Below are 20,156 nucleotides of genomic sequence, written 5' to 3'. Positions count from 1 at the left end.
GGTTCATCTGTGTTGTAGCATGTAACAGGAATTCCTTGGGAAAAACCAGATTTTGAAGTAAGATGGACCTGTATTGAACCCTAGTTCTGTCATTTACTGCTAGGTTATATTATGTAACCTCTCTTAACCTCAGTTTCGTTATTTCTAAAATGGCAATGGTAACATCTTCTTAGTGCTATTGGGGGAGGAGTAAGTAGAATAATATATCTAAAAAGCTTGCCCAGTGTATGGTATATAGTAGATGCTCAGTAAATAGTTGTTATCAGCTCATAGATCTGAGACTGGGCCTCTTGAAAGACTGTGTTTTATTTTTTTATGTGTCTGCAGAGCCTGAAACAGCACCAGTCATTTGATCCTCAGGACTCAGGAAATTGTTTGACTTGAAATACTGTATCTGAGGGCTTTGTCTTTCTCGGGGCTGTCTCTTTGTATATCCCACACAGTCCCATGGCTTTAAAGAGTTCTGGAGTCAGATTACTTAGATTTGAATCCCAGCTCTGGTACATACTTGCTGTGTGTCTTTGAACAAGTAGTTTAATCTCTTTTTGCCTCAGTTTCTTCATTTATAAAATAGAGATAATCATGGGCTCTAGCTTGGTAAGGCTGTGGTAAGGACCAAGAGCATTTATACATGTAAAGCACTTAAAATGGTGTCTAAAATATAGTAGTCACGCTATAAAGATTAGCAAGTATTGTTTTTAGCAAAACTATATTCTGATAGATCCTAAATCTGTATTTCCATCCTGGTTCCCCCCTTTAGCTCCAGTTGGATATATCCAAATACTTTCTCAGCATCTCCACACAGACATCTAATGGGCACCTCAAAAACTTAATATGGCAAATACAGCCCACCAAACCTGATCTTCCTCAAGTCCCAAATGGAACTTGGGAGGAACCTGGGAGAAGACTCCGGGCTGAATGATTTAAAATGGGCCTATCCTAGTTGGATTTTAGTGTGCCTTATTTTCATCTTTCCCTTTCAGTTTGTCCTCTGTCAGGTAATAAAATATGCTGGTATGATGCTTTAGTGTTTACAGAGCCTGTCCAGATTTATCAGCACATTTGATCCCTAAAACAAATCAGATCTTATAATCCTTTGCCTAAAACCCTCCAGTGGCAGTTGGTATCAAATGCAGTTTCCTTCCCTGGGGTGCACAGGACCCTGCATGGTCAGTGGGAATTGCGGCAAAGTGATAGACTAGGCAAGGCAACTCAACAGGTCATGACCCACCACACCTAAAGATACCACTTCAGTTTGGAAATCTAATGATAGGCTGGCTTATGGCATCCTGTTCTGTTTCCCAAATTCCAGTCATCACTTCCTTTGTGATTATTGGTATATCTAACTTCTACCTGGGTGTTATTTACTTCATATGTATCTTTTTAGATTGACCCCTCTTTTTTTTTTTTTAATTTTCAATTGGTACTGTCTCTTTCAGCCTTGTTCTAAGCATTAACATTTGAAACCTAGAGGTTCAAATCAAATACTGTCCTCTTTGCCTGTCAAGGATAATTTGATATTGAAAACCCCCCAGTAGGATAAATTCTTTTAAAAATATGGATAATATTTAAACAGGTTTTTATATTCACAAACCATAAAATTCACTTTTAATTATATTAAAACATAACAGATCCCATTAAAGTGGATGCAAGCATTCATTGGTTAATATTAGCAGAATCTAACAATGTCTTTTATCTTCATTAATTAAAGGTATTTAATCTTCATTAATCTTTAAGAAGGCTATTTACTTGCACTTAATTTATTTCGAGGCATTTGATATCTTACACTTAGAACTAAACGAATAAAACATACATTTTATGTTTATGGAATTCATCATTTAATTATTTAAAAAGAAAAGCACTAAAGACAGAAATAAGTCAACAAAAACTGTAAATGTCTGGAAGTGTCACATTTACTAAATAGGTTGACAGCTTAGGCAGCATGATGTAAGAGATTATCACTCCTATAAACTGTCAAACCACAAGTACTCCAAGAGAAAAAACCCATACAACACCTGCCAAAAATTCAGCTTTGAAGATGCCTGGATAGTGGTTCTTTTCATCATACTACTCAGATGCTCACAAGGAAAACAAAACCCAGATGATTATTTTTAAATGAGAGTAAGTGCCTTGTAAGACAAACTGGTAGTAGTAAAAGAAATTCCGTGTGAAGCTGACTATTTCGATTATGATTTGGAGAATCTCTGGGTATCATGAACCTTGCGAAAAATAACAGCAGTGCCCCCACTTTTCACCCCAAGTCCCACTCTCCCCGGGCAGTCACTGTCCACACTGTGGCTGTTTTCTTTTGCAGGCGAAGAGTCCACAAAACAGGAAAGCCAATATTCTAAATGACATAAGGCTAATACTTGACTATACAGTTTTAAAGGTTATCTTTTCTCTTTCTCTTGTAGAGGATGAGGGTTTAATTCACAGCACCCTGTGCCATACATTTGGTTTCCATGATTCTCCTAATGTGGTTATGTCAGTTTTGGCCATTGGTATTTTCATTATGATGATAGTGATAAGATATAATTGTTTACGGCAGAGCCATATAGTATGCAACAGTTATATTCTGTATAATGCGTTTTTCTTAGTTAAAAGCTGCCCTTTCTTTCCCTACTTTTTAAATTGAAACCTGGGTATAGTAGAATTCACCCTTCCAGTGTATAGTTCTGTAAGTTTTGACAAACACACACAGTTGTGTGACCACCACTGTAGTTAAGATTCAGGAAGTTCCCCTGTAGTAGTCTACCCTTCCCACCACCATCCCTTGGCAGCTGCGCATCTGTTGTCTGTCCTGTTATGCTGTTTTACTGACTGTCACAGAAATGGAATCATTCCATATGTAGCCTTTTGAGTCTGGCTTCTTTCACTATAATCATCTTTATAAAATTTGCTTTACTTTTTGTTACAATTTATTACCAAATTCTAAAACTCCTACTTTTTTCTTTTAAAAAGAAATTCTTCTTGGAACCCTCTGGCCCACCTCAGCTTGGACTAGTTACTTGCTAGAATAGCTGTATTGCTGAATTTTGGGGGTTTCCCTTCACCAAATTCAGGACATTTTGTTTCTTTTTCTCATGTTTTGGATCTCTGTTTTCTGAATCCTGTGTTCCTTTCTCTTGGAGTACATTCTCTAGTAGCCACCTAAGAAAGCATACATGGGAGGTAACTTTCTTTAAGTTTGTATGTCTGAAAATGTCTTTTTTTTCTTATACTTGAGTGTTTAGTTTAGCTGGGTATATAATTCTAAGTTAGAAGTTATTTTCCGTTAGAGTTTTAATGGCATATTATTCCATTGTCTTTAAACACTTGGTGTAACTGTCGAAAGGTTCTGTTCTCATGCCCCATCCTTTGTACATGACCTATATTCCCACTCCTTACCTCCTAAGAGCTTTTAGGGTCGTCTCTTTTTCTGGTCTTCTGTAATTTTAGCTATAATATGCATTGATGAAAGTCTTCTTATTCATTATGGGTACACTTTGGTAGATGTACATTAAAATATGTAACAACTAAGATGAAATCATGTCTATCACCTGACTAACCCCTCTGCAAATGATTGCACTAAGTGTTCTCTTAGGATCTTCCTATTTTTAAAAGACATTTTCTCTCTTTTGAAGTTTGGGCTATGATTGCTTTGGAGAACTTCATAGAATAAGTGAGACGTGAGTTGGTTCTGAAGAATGAGTAGACTTTTAACAGTAGCATAGATATTTCTCAGGAACACCATTGAGAAAGTCCTCATAACTGGCCATTAGAAGACAGAAGAGAAAGTGAAGTGCTCCTGTGGGAGATCGGTGGGAGACAAGTTTAGATATTTGGGATTAGGGCGGGGAACGTAACATTTATTGAACGTCCACAGTATGCCATTGTGCATAGAGTTGGCTTTTTTTCTTTAAGTTTATTGTTAAATATTTGACCTTTAAAAAGCTGTAATAAGTAATACCAGTGTATTGCCACAGTAAACATGTACCCATGGCCAAATTTGAGAAGTTATTAATATATTTAATTCCCCTTTCATGTCAGTCCCTCTCTGCCGGAGATAACATTTGTTTTGAGTAACATATACTCATGTACAAAAGGGAGAAAGTGAGTCTGCCTTACAGATGGCCTGCTGCCACCTCTCCTATCTCCCTCCAGTTCTACTCCCAGATGCAACTCTGGTTATTGATTTCTTGTGGATCCCTCTGTCTAAGCTTAGGAAAGCAAATGTGTCTCTATAGTCTTCCTTACACAAGTGATACTGTCCTATACATACTGTTGTGTAGTCTGTATACACACTATACGTGCTATGTGCTTCTAGCTTTTTTCACTTACAAATGTATTGTCGAGATCCTTCCATAGTCACTACATAAGACTATTTTATTTCAGGCATTTACAAAACTTTCTGTGTTGAAATGCACAAAGATAAATGAACAGCTCAAAATTACCTACTATGTAGCAAATACTGCATCACCTCTGTACTCCTTACTAACCTCTCTATCTACTCTTCTTCCCCTCAAATGAAATCGCTAGTCTAACTTCTAACTTTGCATTTAGTCATACTAGTTTTTATACTTTATACAAATAGCATCAGGGCTTCCCAGGTGGCACAGTGGTAGAGACTCTGCCTGCCTGTCCAGGAGACTCAGGTTCAATCCCTGGGTTGGGAAGATTCCCTGGTGGAGGAAATGGCAACCCACTCCAGTATTCTTGCCTGGAAAATCCCATGGACAGGAGAGCCTGGTAGGCTATAGTCCATGGGGTCATAAAGAGTTGGACACGCCTGAGCCCGCATATGCATACATACCTACATACATAGAATCAAACAGTATGTACTAAGTCTGCCTTCTGCCTTCTTTCAGTCCACATTGTGAGATTCATCCCTGATGACAGGTAAAGATGTAGTTCATTCATTTTCATTGCTATATAGTATTAAACCACAGTTAATTCATTGTAATTTTGATGAGTATTTGGGATCTTTCCAGTTTTTGGCGGTTTTGAATAATGCTTATGTGAACATTCTTGTACTTGTCTCTTGAAGCATATCTGTGCAATTTCTTTGGGGTGTATACTTAAACGTAGAATTCCTAGGTTATAGGATATACATAGGTTTAGCATCATCAGCTAAACAGTTTCCCAAATGGTTGTACTAATTTACAGTCCCACCAGCAGTGTATGTGAGCTCCTGTTCCATGTTCTGACTAACCTGTGGTGTTGCCAGTCTTTTTAGTCATTCTAGTGTGTGAGAAGTGGCGTCTCATGATTTTAGTTTGTGTTTCCCTCATGACTAGTGACGGAGAAGGCAATGGCACCCTGCTCCAGCACTCTTGCCTGGATAATCCCAGGGACGGGGGAGCCTGGTAGGCTGCAGTCCACGTGGTTGCGAAGAGTTGGACACGACTGAGCGACTTCACTTTCACTTTTCACTTTCATGCATTGGAGAAGGAAATGGCAACCCACTCCAGTGTTCTTGCCTGGAGAATCCCAGGGACGAGGGAGCCTGCTGGGAGGCCGTCTATGGGGTCGCACAGAGGCGGACACGACTGAAGCGACTTAGCAGCAGCAGCAGCATGACTAGTGAAGTTAAGCATCTTTTCAGGAGTTTATTGGCCATTTGGACTTTCTGTCTTGTGGATTACCTGTCTAAATCTTTTACATATTTTTCTGGTGGGGTTTTTCATTTAAAACAAAGTTCTTTTTATTTGCTGGATATGAGCCCTTTGTAGTTATATTTGGCAGATATCTTCTCTTATTTGGTGGCTTGCCTTGTTAGTCTCTCAAAAGATCTTTTGGTAAACAGAAGTGCTTAATTTTAATACCACTATTTTCCCTTATGGTTAGTGCTTTTTGTATTCTGTTTAATAAATCTTTACCTACTCTAAGGTCATGAAGATACTCTGCTTATCTTCTAGAAGCTTTACTGTTTTGCCTTTGCCATTGAAACATATGTTCCGCTTGGAATTTATTTTTGGGTGTGGTGTGAGCTTTTCCATAGAGATATCGAGTTGACCAGTTGCTTATTGAAAAGTCTTTTTTTGTCCCTCCAGTGCTGTGTAGTATTTGTTTTCACGTCTGTTTCATGTCTGTTCTGTTCCTCTAATTTGTCCGTTTGCCCTTATGCTAATACCAATTCTTATTTTCTGTAATTTTATGTGTTGATTTTGGTTATAGAATATTGAATCAGAAGAGTAGCTTCTCCTAGTTTTCTTCAAGCATTCCTTGGCTCTTCTTGGTCCTTTGCCATTTCCATATACATTTTTGAATGAGTGTGTACATTTTTACAACAGAATTTTGATTGGGTTTGCTTTCAGTCTATTCAATACTGCACACTCATTCTCTCCTTCCCTTACATCTCTTTTTCTCTGACTTAATCTTCCTAATCTCTCTTGATGATATTTTATAGTTTTCTATGTAGTGGTCTTTGTTAGATTCATTCCTTGGTGTTTGATACGATTTGATGGTATCGTAAATAGCATTTTAAAAATCATGTTTTCTAACTGTAGCTGTAACATAAAAGCAAGATTGGTTTTTGTATTGCTGCAGTGTTTATATTGCTCCTGTATTTTAATACTTTAGATTATTTTGGATTGTGTGTGTGTACAGTCATCTTCAAGTATATCTGCAAACGAAGCTTTTATTTTATCCCTTCCTATCTTGCATCTTTTTTTTCTTACCTAACTGCTGTTTGGGATGCTCCTTTACAGTGAATTGAAGTGGCATGTCACTGACCTAAGAGGGAGAGCCTTAAACATTTAACCATTAAGTATGATGTTGAATATTTTCCGTAGATACTCTTATTCACTTCTTTTCTGAGTTTTTGTGTTGAATTCTATCAAAATGCTTTTTCTCCATTGAGATGTTAATATAATTGTTTTCCTTTGTGTTATTAATATGATGAATTACACTGAGTAAACTTTTCAAATATTAAACCAAATCTGAATTTCTGATTCAAAACTTCATCATTTTTATAGATTGCTAAATTTGATTTCTAATTTTCTTATTAGGATTTTTTTCTTTCTGTGTTTATGAATGAGAATGGCCTATAATTTTCCTTTCACCAGGTTTTGGTATCAAGTTTATCCTGGCCACTAGTCATAGCTTTAGTTGGACCCCACAAATTTTGATCTGTAGTATTTTCATTGTCATTTATTTCGGAATATTTTCAAATTTTTCCTTAGATTTCTTCTTTGACCTATGCATCTTTAGGAGGTATACTTTTTAATTTATGAACATCAGGGTTTTATAATTATCTTTCTGTTACAGATTTTAGGCTGATTGCACTGCAGTCAGAGAACATAGTTTGTGTTTTGATTCATTTAGATATGTATTGAAATTTGCTCCATGGCCCGGCAGCTGCGCATTTTGTAAATGCTCTGTGTACTTGCAAAGAATGTATCACTTCAGTTCAGTTCAGTCGCTCAGTCATGTCCAACTCTTTGCGAACCCTTGAATCGCAGCATGCCAGGCCTCCCTGTCCACCACCAACTCCCGGGGTTCACTCAGACTCATGTCCACTGAGTCAGTTGATGCCATCCAGCCATCTCATCCTCTGTTGTCCCCTTCTCCTCCTGCCCCAAGCCCTCCCAGCATGAGTCTTTTCCAATCAGTGAACTCTTCGCGTGAGATGGCCAAAGTACTGGAGTTTCAGCTTTAGCATCATTCCTTCCAAAGAACACCCAGGGCTGATCTCCTTCAGAATGGACTGGTTGGATCTCCTTGCAGTCCAAGGGACTCTCAAGAGTCTTCTCCAACACCACAGTTTCAAAGCATCAATTCTCGGCGCTCAGCCTTCTTCACAGTCCAACTGTCATATCCATACATGACCACTGGAAAAACCATAGCCTTGACTAGATGGACCTTTGTTGGCAAAGTAATGTCTCTGCTTTTGAATATGCTATCTAGGTTGGTCATAACTTTCCTTCCAAGCAGTAAGCGTCTTTTAATTTCATGGCTGCAGTCACCATCTGCAGTGATTTTGGAGCCCAGAAAAATAAAGTCTGACACTGTTTCCACTGTTTCCCCATCTATTTTTATATCACTTTTTATGAAGTGATGGGACCAGATGCCATGATCTTCGTTTTCTGAATGTTGAGCTTTAAGCCAACTTTTTCACTCTCCACTTTCACTTTCATCAAGAGGCTTTTTAGTTCCTCTTCACTTTCTGCCATAAGGGTGGTGTCATCTGCATAAATGTAGTGTCAGTTTCTGCAGTGAAGCCGTCTGGAGTTTTGATCAGTTCAGTTCAGTCACTCAGTTGTGGCCGACTCTTTGGGACCTCATGGACTGCAGCACAACAGGCCTCCCTGTCTGTCACCAACTCCCGGAGTTTACTCAGACTCATGTCCATTGAGTCAGTGATGCCATCCAACCATCTCATCAATGTGGAGAATATTGCCATATTAGAAATATTAAGTCTTCCAATCTCTGAGCATGAATGGCTTTCCATTTATTTAGGCATTCTTTACTTCTTTAATTTTTTTCAATGATGTTTTGTGTTTCATTGTACAGATCTTATATTTTGTTAAATTTATTCATAAGTATTCTTTTTGATGCTGTTACAAATGGGATTGCTTTCTTATTTTAACTTTTGGATTGTTCATTGCAGATGCATAGAAATTCAGGTGATTTTTGTATACTGATTTTGTATCCTGAAACCTTGCCAAACTCACTGATTAGCTCTAAGTGTGTATGTGGGTCTCCTTTGAAAAAATGTCCATTTAGGTCTTATGCCTATTTTTAAATTGGGTTGTTTATATTTTTTTTTTCTGTTGAAGTATAGTTAATTTATAATGTTATGCTAATTTGTGCTAATTAGTTTTTTGTAGTTTTGCTTTGAGTTGTGTGAGCTGTTTATATGTTTTAGATATTAATCCCTTATTATATCATTTGCAAATATTTTCTATCATTCAGTGGGTTCTGCCTTTTCATTTTGTTGATTGCTTCCTTTGCTGTGCAAAGGCTTTTACGTTTAATCAGGCTCCATTTATTTGTTTTTGATTCTTTTGCCTGAGGAGACACAGAAAACATACTGCAATGATTTATGTCAGAGTTCTGCCTCTGTTCTCTTCTAAGAGTTCTATGGTTTCTTGTCTTACATTTAGGTCTTCAATCTATTTTGAGTTTATTTTTTATATTTTGTGAAAAAATGTTCAAATTTCTTTTTTTTTTAATTTATTTTATTGAAGTATAGTTGATTTGCAGTGTTGTGTTACACATGCCATTGTTTTACATATAGCTATACAGTTTTCCCAACACTGCTTATTAAAGAGGCTGTCTTTTCACTGTTGTATATTCTTGTTGGTTTTGGTATAAATTAATTGACCGTAAGTGGTGGGTTTATTTCTGGGCTTTCTCTTGCGTTCCATTGATCTGTGTGTCTGCATCCGTGTGCCAGTACTGTGTAGTTTTGGTTCCTGTAGTTTTGTAGTATAGTCTGAATCAGGGAGCGTGATACCATCAGCTTTGTTCTTTTTTTTTTTTCCAGGATGGTTGTGGCAGTTCTGGATCTTTTGTGGTTCCATATACATTTTAGGAATTTGTTCTAGTTCTGTGAAAAATGCCATGGATATTTTGATAGGGATTGCATTAAATCTGTAGATTGCTTTGAGTGTATGACGTTTTAACTAGTCTTCTAATCCAAGGACACAGGATATCTTTCCATTTCTATGTATCATCCTTAATTTGCTTCATCATTGTTTTATAGTTTTCAGAGTATAGGTCTTTCACCTCCTTGATTAAGTTTATTTCTAGGTATTCTTTTAATGTCTTTGGTTTTGGTATCAGGGTAATACTAGCCTCATAGAATGAGTTGGGAAGTGTTCCTTCTTCTGTTTTATGGAAGAATTTGTGAAGTATTTGCCCATTTCTCTTTAAATGTTCAATAGAATTTACTAGTGAAGCATCTAGACTTGGGCTTTTATGGGTCGTTTCCTTCCTCCATCCCTCCCTCCTTTTCTTCCTTTTGTACTAAATCACTAATTTGATCTCTTTAATTGTTTTAGGTATATCAGATTTTCTGTTTCTTCTTAAGTTAGTTTCTGTTATTTGTGTCCTTCTGAGAATTTGTACATTTCATCTAATTTATGTAGTTTGTTGGCATATAGTTGCTCCTAGTATTTCCATGTAAACCTTTTTATCTCCTTAAAATTGGTAGTTGTTTCCTCTTTCATTCCTGAATATATAGTAATTTGAGTCAATGTAAGTTAGTCAGTGTAACTATTTTTAATATTGTTGGTCTTTTCGAAGAACCAAATTTGATTTTGTTGATTTTTTTCCTGTTATTTTTCTTTTCTCTATATCACTTGTTTTTGCAAGGATATTTTTAATTTCCTCATGCTTGCTTTGGGTTGGGTTTACTCCGTTTTCCCCCTAGTTTCTCATGATGGAAGATAAGATAATGTGAGATTGCTCTCCTTTTTAATATAAATGTTTATAGCTATAAACTTGTAAGCACTGCTTTTGCCAAGACCCATGAAGCCATTGTTATTTTCTTTTTCCTTTCAAGGAAGGGAAAGGTGTTTTGGTTTTTTTCCATTGTTTTGGGGTTTGCCTTAATTTGAGTTTGCTTGAAGAATATAACATTTCTGATAATCATTTAGACCTACAGAAATGGTAATTTCCTACGGTGCACCCTAATACAAATATTCAGAAACATTTCATTATCTTTCATGACCCTTGAATTATTTTATTTTTACAATTTAAGAAAACAAGCTCAGGAAGAGTAATGGGACTTGTCCAAGATCAGAGTACTGATGTGCATCAGGATAGGCCAAGCTGTTACTGAAGACCTGCGTGTCCTTTGTAAGCTGCAGTGAGCTTTTGATCTAATTGAGGGATAAGTCTACATGAAAATAATTCACTTCTGGCACCGATAATGCCATATCCCCAAAATAGACACTGCCATGATTAATGAACCTGTCATTAGACTAGGCTATTGCTCATGCCTTCAGACACTTACTGAGCCCCTGCTCCGTGCCTGGCGTCCTTGGGGAGAAAGAAGGCGTGCGCGGTAAACACAGCCTGGCACCTGCTCTTTAGCAGCGGCGGTTAGGACAAATGAGCCAGTAACTATGATACTGTATGATAAATGTTAGATAAGGTCCCAGACCCTCTCAGAAAGGAGAGAGAGGAAGTCCTATCAAGGAAAGTTTCTGGTTTTTTGGCTTGCATTTTGAAGGAGAAGGAACTTTCTAGGTAGAAGAGACAGGGAGGAGGAGGAGCTTTCCAGGTAGAAGAGACAGGGAGGAGGAGGAGCTTTCCAGGATGCCCAGAAATGTTCTGTGGCATAGAGTCCACCCTTGAACAGCACAGAGGCGTAGGGGCGCTGACCGTTCAGTCACAATTCTTGTATAACTTAAGAGTCAGCCCTCCGTACCCACAGTTTCCCTGCACCTGTGGAATCAGCCAGCCATGGATTGTGTAGTACTGTAGTATTTACTACTGAAGAAAATTTCTCATGTAAGTGGACCCATGCAGTTCAAACCTGTATATGTGTGTGTGTGTAAATAATTACGCCTCTTGCTCCCACCTTAGGTTTATTTTCTCCCCATACAGGTGGCATACCTATACAGAGCTGTGTACGGGGGAAGCACATATGCAAAGCATAGAGAGAGAACACATACATTTGGAGCCTAGAGTGTGCATTGGGCAAAGAAGAAGTTAAGAGAGGAAAGTAGGTGATAGAGTAGGAAGGGGGTGTATCATAAACCAGGAGCTGGACTTTGACCTTACAGGCTGTGGGGAAACTTTGGAAGGTTTCTAGAAAGACCTTTGACTGACTTGTCCTGGGTGGATTTGGGAGCCAGCTGCTCTCTTTTGCTGTATGTTCTAGTACTTCTTTCCTCACCAGTAATAGTTTCCTCTTTTTTTTTTTCCTTTGGACTTACAGTTCACTGAAACTTTTTTGACGGAAAGGGACAAACAGTCCAAATGGAGTGGAATTCCGCAGCTGCTCCTTAAGCTGTATGCGACCAGCCACCTCCACAGTGACTTCGTTGAATGCCAAAACATCCTCAAGGTAACTGTTAGGGGCACTGGAGGGGCTGCATTCAGGCCTCCAGGTGATACCAGACATCTGGGTTATTCCTCTTTTTCAGTCTGCTTTTTAAAATAGCCTGTATTTATTGAGTAAGCTGTAGAAAATTTGGGAAGTTCAGAAAAAGTGCAAAGAAGAAAATAAAAATCACCTATAATCCCACCACACAGAGATAATCACCATAAAGTTCCCGGTGTATATACTTCTGGGTTTTATTCACACTTGTTTTGTCCTGCTGCTGCTACTGCTAAGTCACTTCAGTCATGTCCGACTCTGTGCGACCCCATAGATGGCAGCCCACCTATGGGCAGCACGGGGGAGCCTGGGATTCTCCAGGCAAGAACACTGGAGTGGGTTGCCATTTCCTTCTCCAATGCATGAAAGTGAAAAATGAAAGTGAAGTCGCTCAGTCGTGTCTGACCCTCAGTGACCCCATGGACTGCAGCCTTCCAGGCTCCTCCGTCCATGGGATTTTCCAGGCAACAGTACTGGAGTGGGGTGCCATCGCCTTCTCCGTGTTTTGTCCTAGTACTTGCCTAATTAAGGAGGCCTTGCCCTGGGATTGGGATACATTCTTTTTCAATGGGATTTAAAAGGTCCCATTTGGGTGAGACTTCAAGGAAGTGGCCTTGTGGTTGTTGATAAGTATGACAGGCATCTGAAGGTGAAGGGACTTGGAAAGAGTGCAGAGACATCCAGGGCAGTTGTTCTCAATCTGGAGTGTGTTACAGAGTCACCTGGAAGCCTTGTTAATGGTGGGCCCTGCCAGTAGAATTTCTGATTTAGTAGGTCAAACTTCATATTGGGAAAGCAGGTCCAACTTTGAATTTAGATTACTGGCTCTAATGTAGCTAAAATCTATTCAAGTTATATTTGATCATAATAAAATATGTTTTTCATATGTGAAGTTCTGTTTATTATTTCACATAAATCATTTTTAAATATTAATAGGGCCAGATAAGTTTAATCTTTACCTTTCAGAAGAGATGTTTTGTCTACACAACTTTTTTTGTAAATTGAAAATCATTCCCAAGTAAAAGTTTATAAAAAGATGTTTGTGTTCTTAATCTTCTCACAGTTTGATTTAGGATAGAAATAATTACAGTGTCTTATGCTTGCTTGAAAACATTTTGTGAAGAATTATACATTATTTCACTTGATTCCTGCAAAATCTCTGAGATATGAGGTAGATGAAAGAGGGAAATTCATATTTGTGAGTGCTTGCTATGTAATCATCATTTCTTTATGCATTCAACAAATACTTGAAATTTACTATGTACCAGGCATATTTAATTTTTATGATAACTCTGTGAGATGGGTGGTATTAGTGGATTAGTCCAAAATACTTTGATTGCATGTAACAGTAACCCACTCAGATTAGCGAAAAAGATTTTTTATTGTCTCACATCTTCAGAAAGCACAGATGTGAATTCAGGGGCCAAATAGAGTTAGGCAGTCTATTTCTTATCTTGACATCTGTGTGTGGCCTCGTATTCTTCCACAGAAGTAGGGCTGTTACCTGAAGAAGAGAAAAGGAGATACTGAGCAGGAAAATCCAGGTGTCTTCTGCATTTCCTTTCTCAGTTGAGAAAACAGACTCAGCATAATCCACCCACGTTCACGTGGTTATCATGATGAGCCCAGATTTGTCCTGCTCCTGAAACCAGCTTCCACTGTACTGTGTTGCCAGCAGAATTATAGTCTAGTTTTATAAATGAGAGAAATGAAACCCAGAGGAAGTAGTTCTCCCACTAATTATGTGACCTTGTACAACTTTGTGCTTTTTGTTTTTTAACCTGTAAAATGAGTCAAACTATACTCACTTCATTGAATTATTTTAAGGATGAAATGGACTTAAGTATAGAAATCCGGTGCTTGTCATGTAATAGGTTATCTGTAAGAGAGAGTTCTGCTTTTTCTTGATGAGTGGTACTTCGACCAACATCAACATCACTTGGGTACTTAACGATAAATGCACATTCTCAGGCCCCAGCCCAGACCTGTTAAATCAGAAACTGCAGATGGGACCCAGCAGTCTGGGTTTTAACATGTCCTTCAGGTGACTGGATGCTCACCACTGTATGAGAACTACTGCTCTAGTCCAGTGGGTTCCGTCTTCCCTTGCGGTTCCTGAGAAGAGAGCACAATGAGTAGGACCCTGTATTCCTCCTACTCTTCCTCCTGTTTGACCCACAGTAGTTATGCTTTCTTTTGTAAGCACAGACTCAGGAGCCAGACATCCTAGGTTTAAGTCCTGACTCTGTCACATACCCTGTTTGACATTGACAACTTCTTTGTGTCTTAGTTTCCTTATCTGTAAAATTGGGCCAATACATTACTGTTACGTCATAGAGTTGTGAGGATTTTTTAAAAGAGGTAACTTATGAAGAACCATGCCTGGTACATAATAAGCATTTAATAAGTTAGCTTCTACTACGATTACAACAACTTTTATCACATCAGCTTTTCTGTAAGTTGGCTTTTTTTTAATTGTTCATTGTGGAGGCTGTCTTTGGCTTCATGGGAATTTAAGTTGTGACTAAAATGCAAACTGTTCTTTTGGTGTCTGGTTTGTGTTGGATAGTAGCACTCAGTGTCTCTTGGTTCCTTTTTCACTAGGAAATTTCTCCTCTTCTCTCCATGGAGGCTATGGCGTTTGTTACTGAAGAGAGGAAACTTACCCAAGAAACCACTTATCCAAATACTTATATTTTTGACTTGTTTGGAGGTGTTGATGTAAGTCATTGTTTATTATTACTACTGCTATTTAATGGCTTGGGAACTTTTGAAATGGGAATTAGGAAGCATTTTAGAATTTATAGCAAGCATTTCAGAATTTTCTCTTTAGAAGCTCCATGGTATTCACCTGTGTTGAAGTACCATAGCTTTTACATTGAAAGAGTTGATTTTGTGTGAATTGATAATAATATCAACTTTTTTAAGGCACAAAGTTAATGTTTCCTAGTTCAGCTGTGATGACTAGTTTCTTCTTTGTCCTTCCAGAGATGTAATATATATATGTGTGTATGTAAATAGTTACCCTGACTGCCCCCCCTTAGGTTTATATTCTCCCCACATAGAAGTAGCATATCATATATACAGGTACCTTGCTTGCTTTTTTTCATGTGATTCTATAACTTGGAGGTAGATTCATTTTAATATGTGTAAATCTGCCTCATTATTATTAACAGCTATATAGTATTCCCTGGTATGATTATACCATTATTTACTTAGGCCTTAGTTGATGGACATTTAGCTTTCTCAACACCTTTCCTATAACAAACAAGGTTGCAGTGAAAGTTTTTGTACATGTGAGTACTGTATACTTTTAGGATCAAAGCATATGTCTTTTATTGTTTATAAACTTACCAATTTATGTACCTAAAAGGCTTTTATCAACTTACATCCCCAGTAACAAAGAAGAAGAGTGTCTTTTTATCCACTCCATCGCCAACACAGTGTGTGTATGTGTATTTTTATGGACTTTGTTCTTGAGGTGTAACTTGCATACAGTGAGGTATGTCAGTAACTATGAGAAGATACATTCACCTTTGCCACCCAAACCATGAAATAGACTGTTACCAACACAGAGTAGCCTCCTTCACTAAGCAATATGTTTTAAGTATTTTAAATATTTGCTAAGCAGATATGAGAAAAATGATATTTCTTCATAGTTTTTTAAAGTTTTATTGAGATATAGTTCACATCATATAATTCACCCATTTAATGTGTATAATTCAGTAGTTTTTAGTGTATTTGTAGATATGTGAGACCACCACCATAGTCACTCTAGAACATTTTTATCACCCAGAGAAGAAACTCCATATGTTTAAGCTATCACTCTCCCACTCCTCCAACCACCAGCCCCATCATAGGCAACTGTTACTCCACTTTGTCTTTATAGATAACCTTGTCTTGGACATTTCATATGAACAGAGTCACATAATATGTGATCTTTTGTTATTGGTATGTTTCACTTAGTTTAATGTTTTTAAGGTTCATCCCCATTATAGCATGTTTCAGCAGTTTATTCTATTTTATGGTTGAATAATACTCTACTGGGTGGATATAGCATATTTTGTATGTTCATTTGTCAGTTAGTGGACACTTGGGCTATTTCTATCTTTTGACTGTTACAAATAATGCTGCTCTTAACACTTGTGTACAAGTTTGTGTGTGGAAATATCTTTCCATTAATGTTGGGAATATACCTAGAAGTGGGATTGATGGGTCATATAGTAGCTCTTGTATTTAATTCTTTGAGGATTTATCAGACTGTTTTCCAAAGCAGCTGCACCATTTTACATACCCACCAACAATGCACAAGGGTTCTGATTTTTCCACATCCTCTTCAACACTGGCTATTCTCTCCACTTTTGATTGTAGCCATCCTACTGGGTGTGAAGTGTTACTTCCTTGTGGTTTTGATTTGCCTTTTCCTGTTGCCTAATGCTATTGAACATTATTTTATGTGCTTCTAGGTCATTTGTTTGTCTTCCTCAGAAAATATCGTTATTATGAATTCTGAGAGCCCTTTATATAGTCTCTGTATAGTTTTAAAAATTTATATCTTTCAATGAGTGGAATTGGATATCTTTTCGTGTGTTTATAAGTAGTTCCTTTTTTTTTCTTCTATTTGTTTATTAGGCCCTTCTCTTATTGATTTTTGTCTTAGTTCAGGCTGCTACAGCAAAATCCACATTTGAGTAGTTTATGAACAACAGATTTATTTCTCAAAGTTCTAGAGGCTGGGAAGTCCAGATTCATGGCACTGGCAGATTTGGTGTCTCGGGAAGATCCTCTTCTGGATTACAAATGCCAGCTTCTCCCTGTGTCCACACGTGATGAAGGGCTGGGGAATCTCTCTGGAGCCTCTTTCATAATGTGTAACACCATTCGTGGGTGCTCTGCCCTCATAACCTAATCACCACCCAAAGGCCCCACCTCCTAATGCTGTCACATTGGGCATTAAGATTTAGCATGGTTTTCAGGAGACAACATGCAGATTATAGTAACTTGTAAGTACTCAGTTTTTAAAGGTCCTTTGTCATAAGTGTTCTATTTTTTTCCCTAGTTTGAAAATTGAATTTTGACTTTGTTTATGATACATTTTAATGTGAAACTTTTTAGGTTTACTTTTTAAGTTGTTTACTTTTTAGGTTGTCAAACTGATCGGTCTTTCCTTTCATGGGTTCAGAGTTTTTCTTTGCCCATTGTTGCATTATAAACTGTGTCTTTATTTCCATCTAATACTTCAAAGTTTTTATCATGTATGATTAATTTTTGCACCACTTGAAATTTATTTTTATGTAATGAGTGAGGGTACTGGGATCCTGCTTCTTTTCTCTCAGATAACCTGTCCTTTCCCCTGTTACTGGGAGCATGAGGGAGGCTTTCAGGGTGTTGTGGTTGTGTTGTATCTTGATCTGGGTGTTGATTGTGTTGGATAGAGATTCACTTTGTAAAAACTGGAGCTGTATGTTTACAATTTATACTGTTTGCTTTATCACGTTCAGTTCAGTCACTCAGTTGTTTCCGACTCTTGGCGACCCCATGGACTGCAGCACGCCAGGCCTCCCTGTCCATCACCAACTCCCGGAGTTCACTCAAACTCATGTCCATTGAGTCAGTGATGCCATCCAACCATTTTATCCTCTGTCATCCCCTTCTCCTCCCACCTTCAATCTTTCCCAGCATCAGGGTCTTTTCAAATGAGTCAGCTCTTCATATCAGGTGGCCAAAGTATTGGAGTTTCAGCTTCAACTTCAGTCCTTCCAATGAATATTCAGGACTGATTTCCATTAGGATGGACTGGTTGGATCTCCTTGGAGTCCCAGAGACTCTCAAGAGTCTTCTCCAACACCACAGTTCAAAAGCATCAATTCTTCGGCACTTAGCTTTCTTTATAGTCCAACTCTCACATCCATACATGACTACTGGAAAAACCATAGCCTTGACTAGACGGACCTTTGTTGGCAAGGTAATGTCTCTGCTTTTTAATATACTGTCTAGGTTGGCCATAACTTTGCTTCCAAGGGGTAAGCATCTTTTAATTTCATGGCCGCAGTCACCATCTGCAGTGATTTGGAGCCCCCCAAAATAAAATCTGCCACTGTTTCCCCATCTATTTGCTATGAAGTGATGGGACCAGATGTCATGATCTTAGTTTTCTGAATGTTGAGCTTTAAGCCAGCTTTTTCACTCTCCTCTTTCACTTCCATCAAGAGGCTCTTTAGTTCTTCACTTTCTGCCATAAGTGTGGTGTCATCTGCGTATCTGAGGTTATTGATATTTCTCCTGGCAATGTTGATTCCAGCTTGTGCTTCATCTAGAGCTCAGCGTTTCTCATGATGTACTCTGCATATAAGTTAAATAAGCAGGGTAACAATATACAGCCTTGACGTACTCCTTTTCCTGTTTGGAACCAGTCTGTTGTTCCGTGTCCAGTTCTAACTGTTGCTTCCTGACCTGGATACAGATTTCTCAAGAGACAGACCAGGTGGTCTGGTATTCCCATCTCTTTCAGAATTTTCCAGTTTATTGTGATCCACACAGTCAAAGGCTTTGGCATAGTCAATAAAGCAGAAATAGGTGTTTTTTTGGAACTCTCTTGCTTTTTCAATGATCCAGTGGATGTTGGCAATTTGATCTCTGGTTCCTCTGCCTTTTCTAAACCCAGCTTGGACATCTGGAAGTTTACAGTTCACATATTATTGAAGCTGGGCTTGGAGAATTTTGAGCATTACTTTACTAGCATGTGAGATGAGTGCAATTGTGTGGTAGTTTGAGCATTCTTTGGCATTGCCTTTCTTTGGGACTGGAATGAAAATTGACCTTTTCCAGTCCTGTGGCCACTGCTGACTTCTCCAAATTTGCTGGTATATTGAGTGCAGCACTTTCATAGCATCATCGTTTAGGATTTGAAATAGTTCAACTGGAATTCCATCACCTCCACTAGGTTCATTCGTAGTGACGCTTCCTAAGGCCCACTTGACTTCACATTCCAGGATGTCTGGTTCTAGATGAGAGATCAAACCATTGTGATTATCTGGGTTGTGAAGCTCTTTTCTGTGTATTCTTGCCACCTCCTCTTAATATCGTCTGCTTCTGTTAGGTCCATAACATTTCTGTCCTTTATTGAGCCCACCTTTGCATGGAATGTTCCCTTGGTATCTCTAATTTTCTTGAAGAGATCTCTAGTCTTTTCTATTCTATTGTTTTCCTCTTATTTCTTTTCACTGGTCACTGAAGAAGGCTTTCTTATCTCTCCTTGCTGTTCTTTGGAACTCTGCATTCAAATGGATGTATCTTTGCTTTTCTTCTTTGCTTTTTGCTTCCCTTCTTTTCACAGCTATTTGTAAGGCCTCCTCAGACAGCCATTTTGCTTTTTTGCCTTTCTTTTTCTTGGAGATGGTCTTGATCCCTGTCTCCTGTACAATGTTATGAACCTCTGTCCATAGTTTATCAGGCACTCTTGTCTATCAGATCTAGTCCTTTAAATCTAGTTCTCACTTCCACTGTATAATCATAAGGAATTTGATTTAGGTCATACCTGAATGGTCTAGTGGTTTTCCCTACTTTCTTCAATTTCAGTCTGATTTTGGCAATAAGGAGTTCATGTCTGAGGCACAGTAAGCTCCTGGTCTTGTTTTTGCTGACTGTATAGAACTTCTCCATCTTTGGCTGCAAAGAATATAATCAGTCTGTTTTCAGTGTTGACGATCTGGTGATGTCCATGTGTAGAGTCTCCTCTTGTGTTGTTGGAAGAGGGTGTTTGCTATCATGTTATTACTTCAATTTGAAAAAACACTTCCTTTCCTTAAAGATGCCATTTTCCCCAAAGCAAAAATTGAGTGTTGAACATTTACATCCATAGCATGAGTCATAGACTGTATTCCTTCAACCGTTGCTCAGCATTCCCTCTTTAGCAATCCCAGCGGTCCTGTCGCGTTTACTTACTGGCCAGTTTGAAGGGCCTTTACTTCTGAATCGTTTGTCAAAGAATTTGCTTAATAGAAACCAGTGTGTTCCTGGGAGGAAAAAGAAGATAGGAGTCTTTAGCCTGGTGTCTTATTTGCAGTGGGAACGAAGCTTTTCTCCTGCAGGTACATGCCCCATCTTAGGACATCTTTGGATC

General features: G+C 38.3%; 1 protein-coding gene across 3 annotated transcripts in view; it reads left to right on the top strand.

Moving 5' to 3' along the window:
- TRPC4AP (transient receptor potential cation channel subfamily C member 4 associated protein) overlaps positions 1-20,156 on the top strand; it is a 69,449-nt gene that overhangs the window by 2,782 nt on the left and 46,511 nt on the right. For all 3 annotated transcript variants that reach the window (XM_070801560.1, XM_070801558.1, XM_070801559.1), the window contains exons 2-3: positions 11,873-12,001; positions 14,639-14,755. In XM_070801560.1, the coding sequence (XP_070657661.1) occupies positions 11,873-12,001; positions 14,639-14,755 (246 nt within the window). The remainder of the gene's footprint in view (positions 1-11,872; positions 12,002-14,638; positions 14,756-20,156) is intronic.

Source organism: Bos indicus, chromosome 13 (genome assembly GCF_029378745.1).
Source record: "Bos indicus isolate NIAB-ARS_2022 breed Sahiwal x Tharparkar chromosome 13, NIAB-ARS_B.indTharparkar_mat_pri_1.0, whole genome shotgun sequence".
Lineage (NCBI taxonomy): Eukaryota > Metazoa > Chordata > Mammalia > Artiodactyla > Bovidae > Bos > Bos indicus.
The sequence above is the reverse complement of the archived record's forward strand: the minus strand, read 5'-3'. Positions and strand labels throughout refer to the sequence as shown.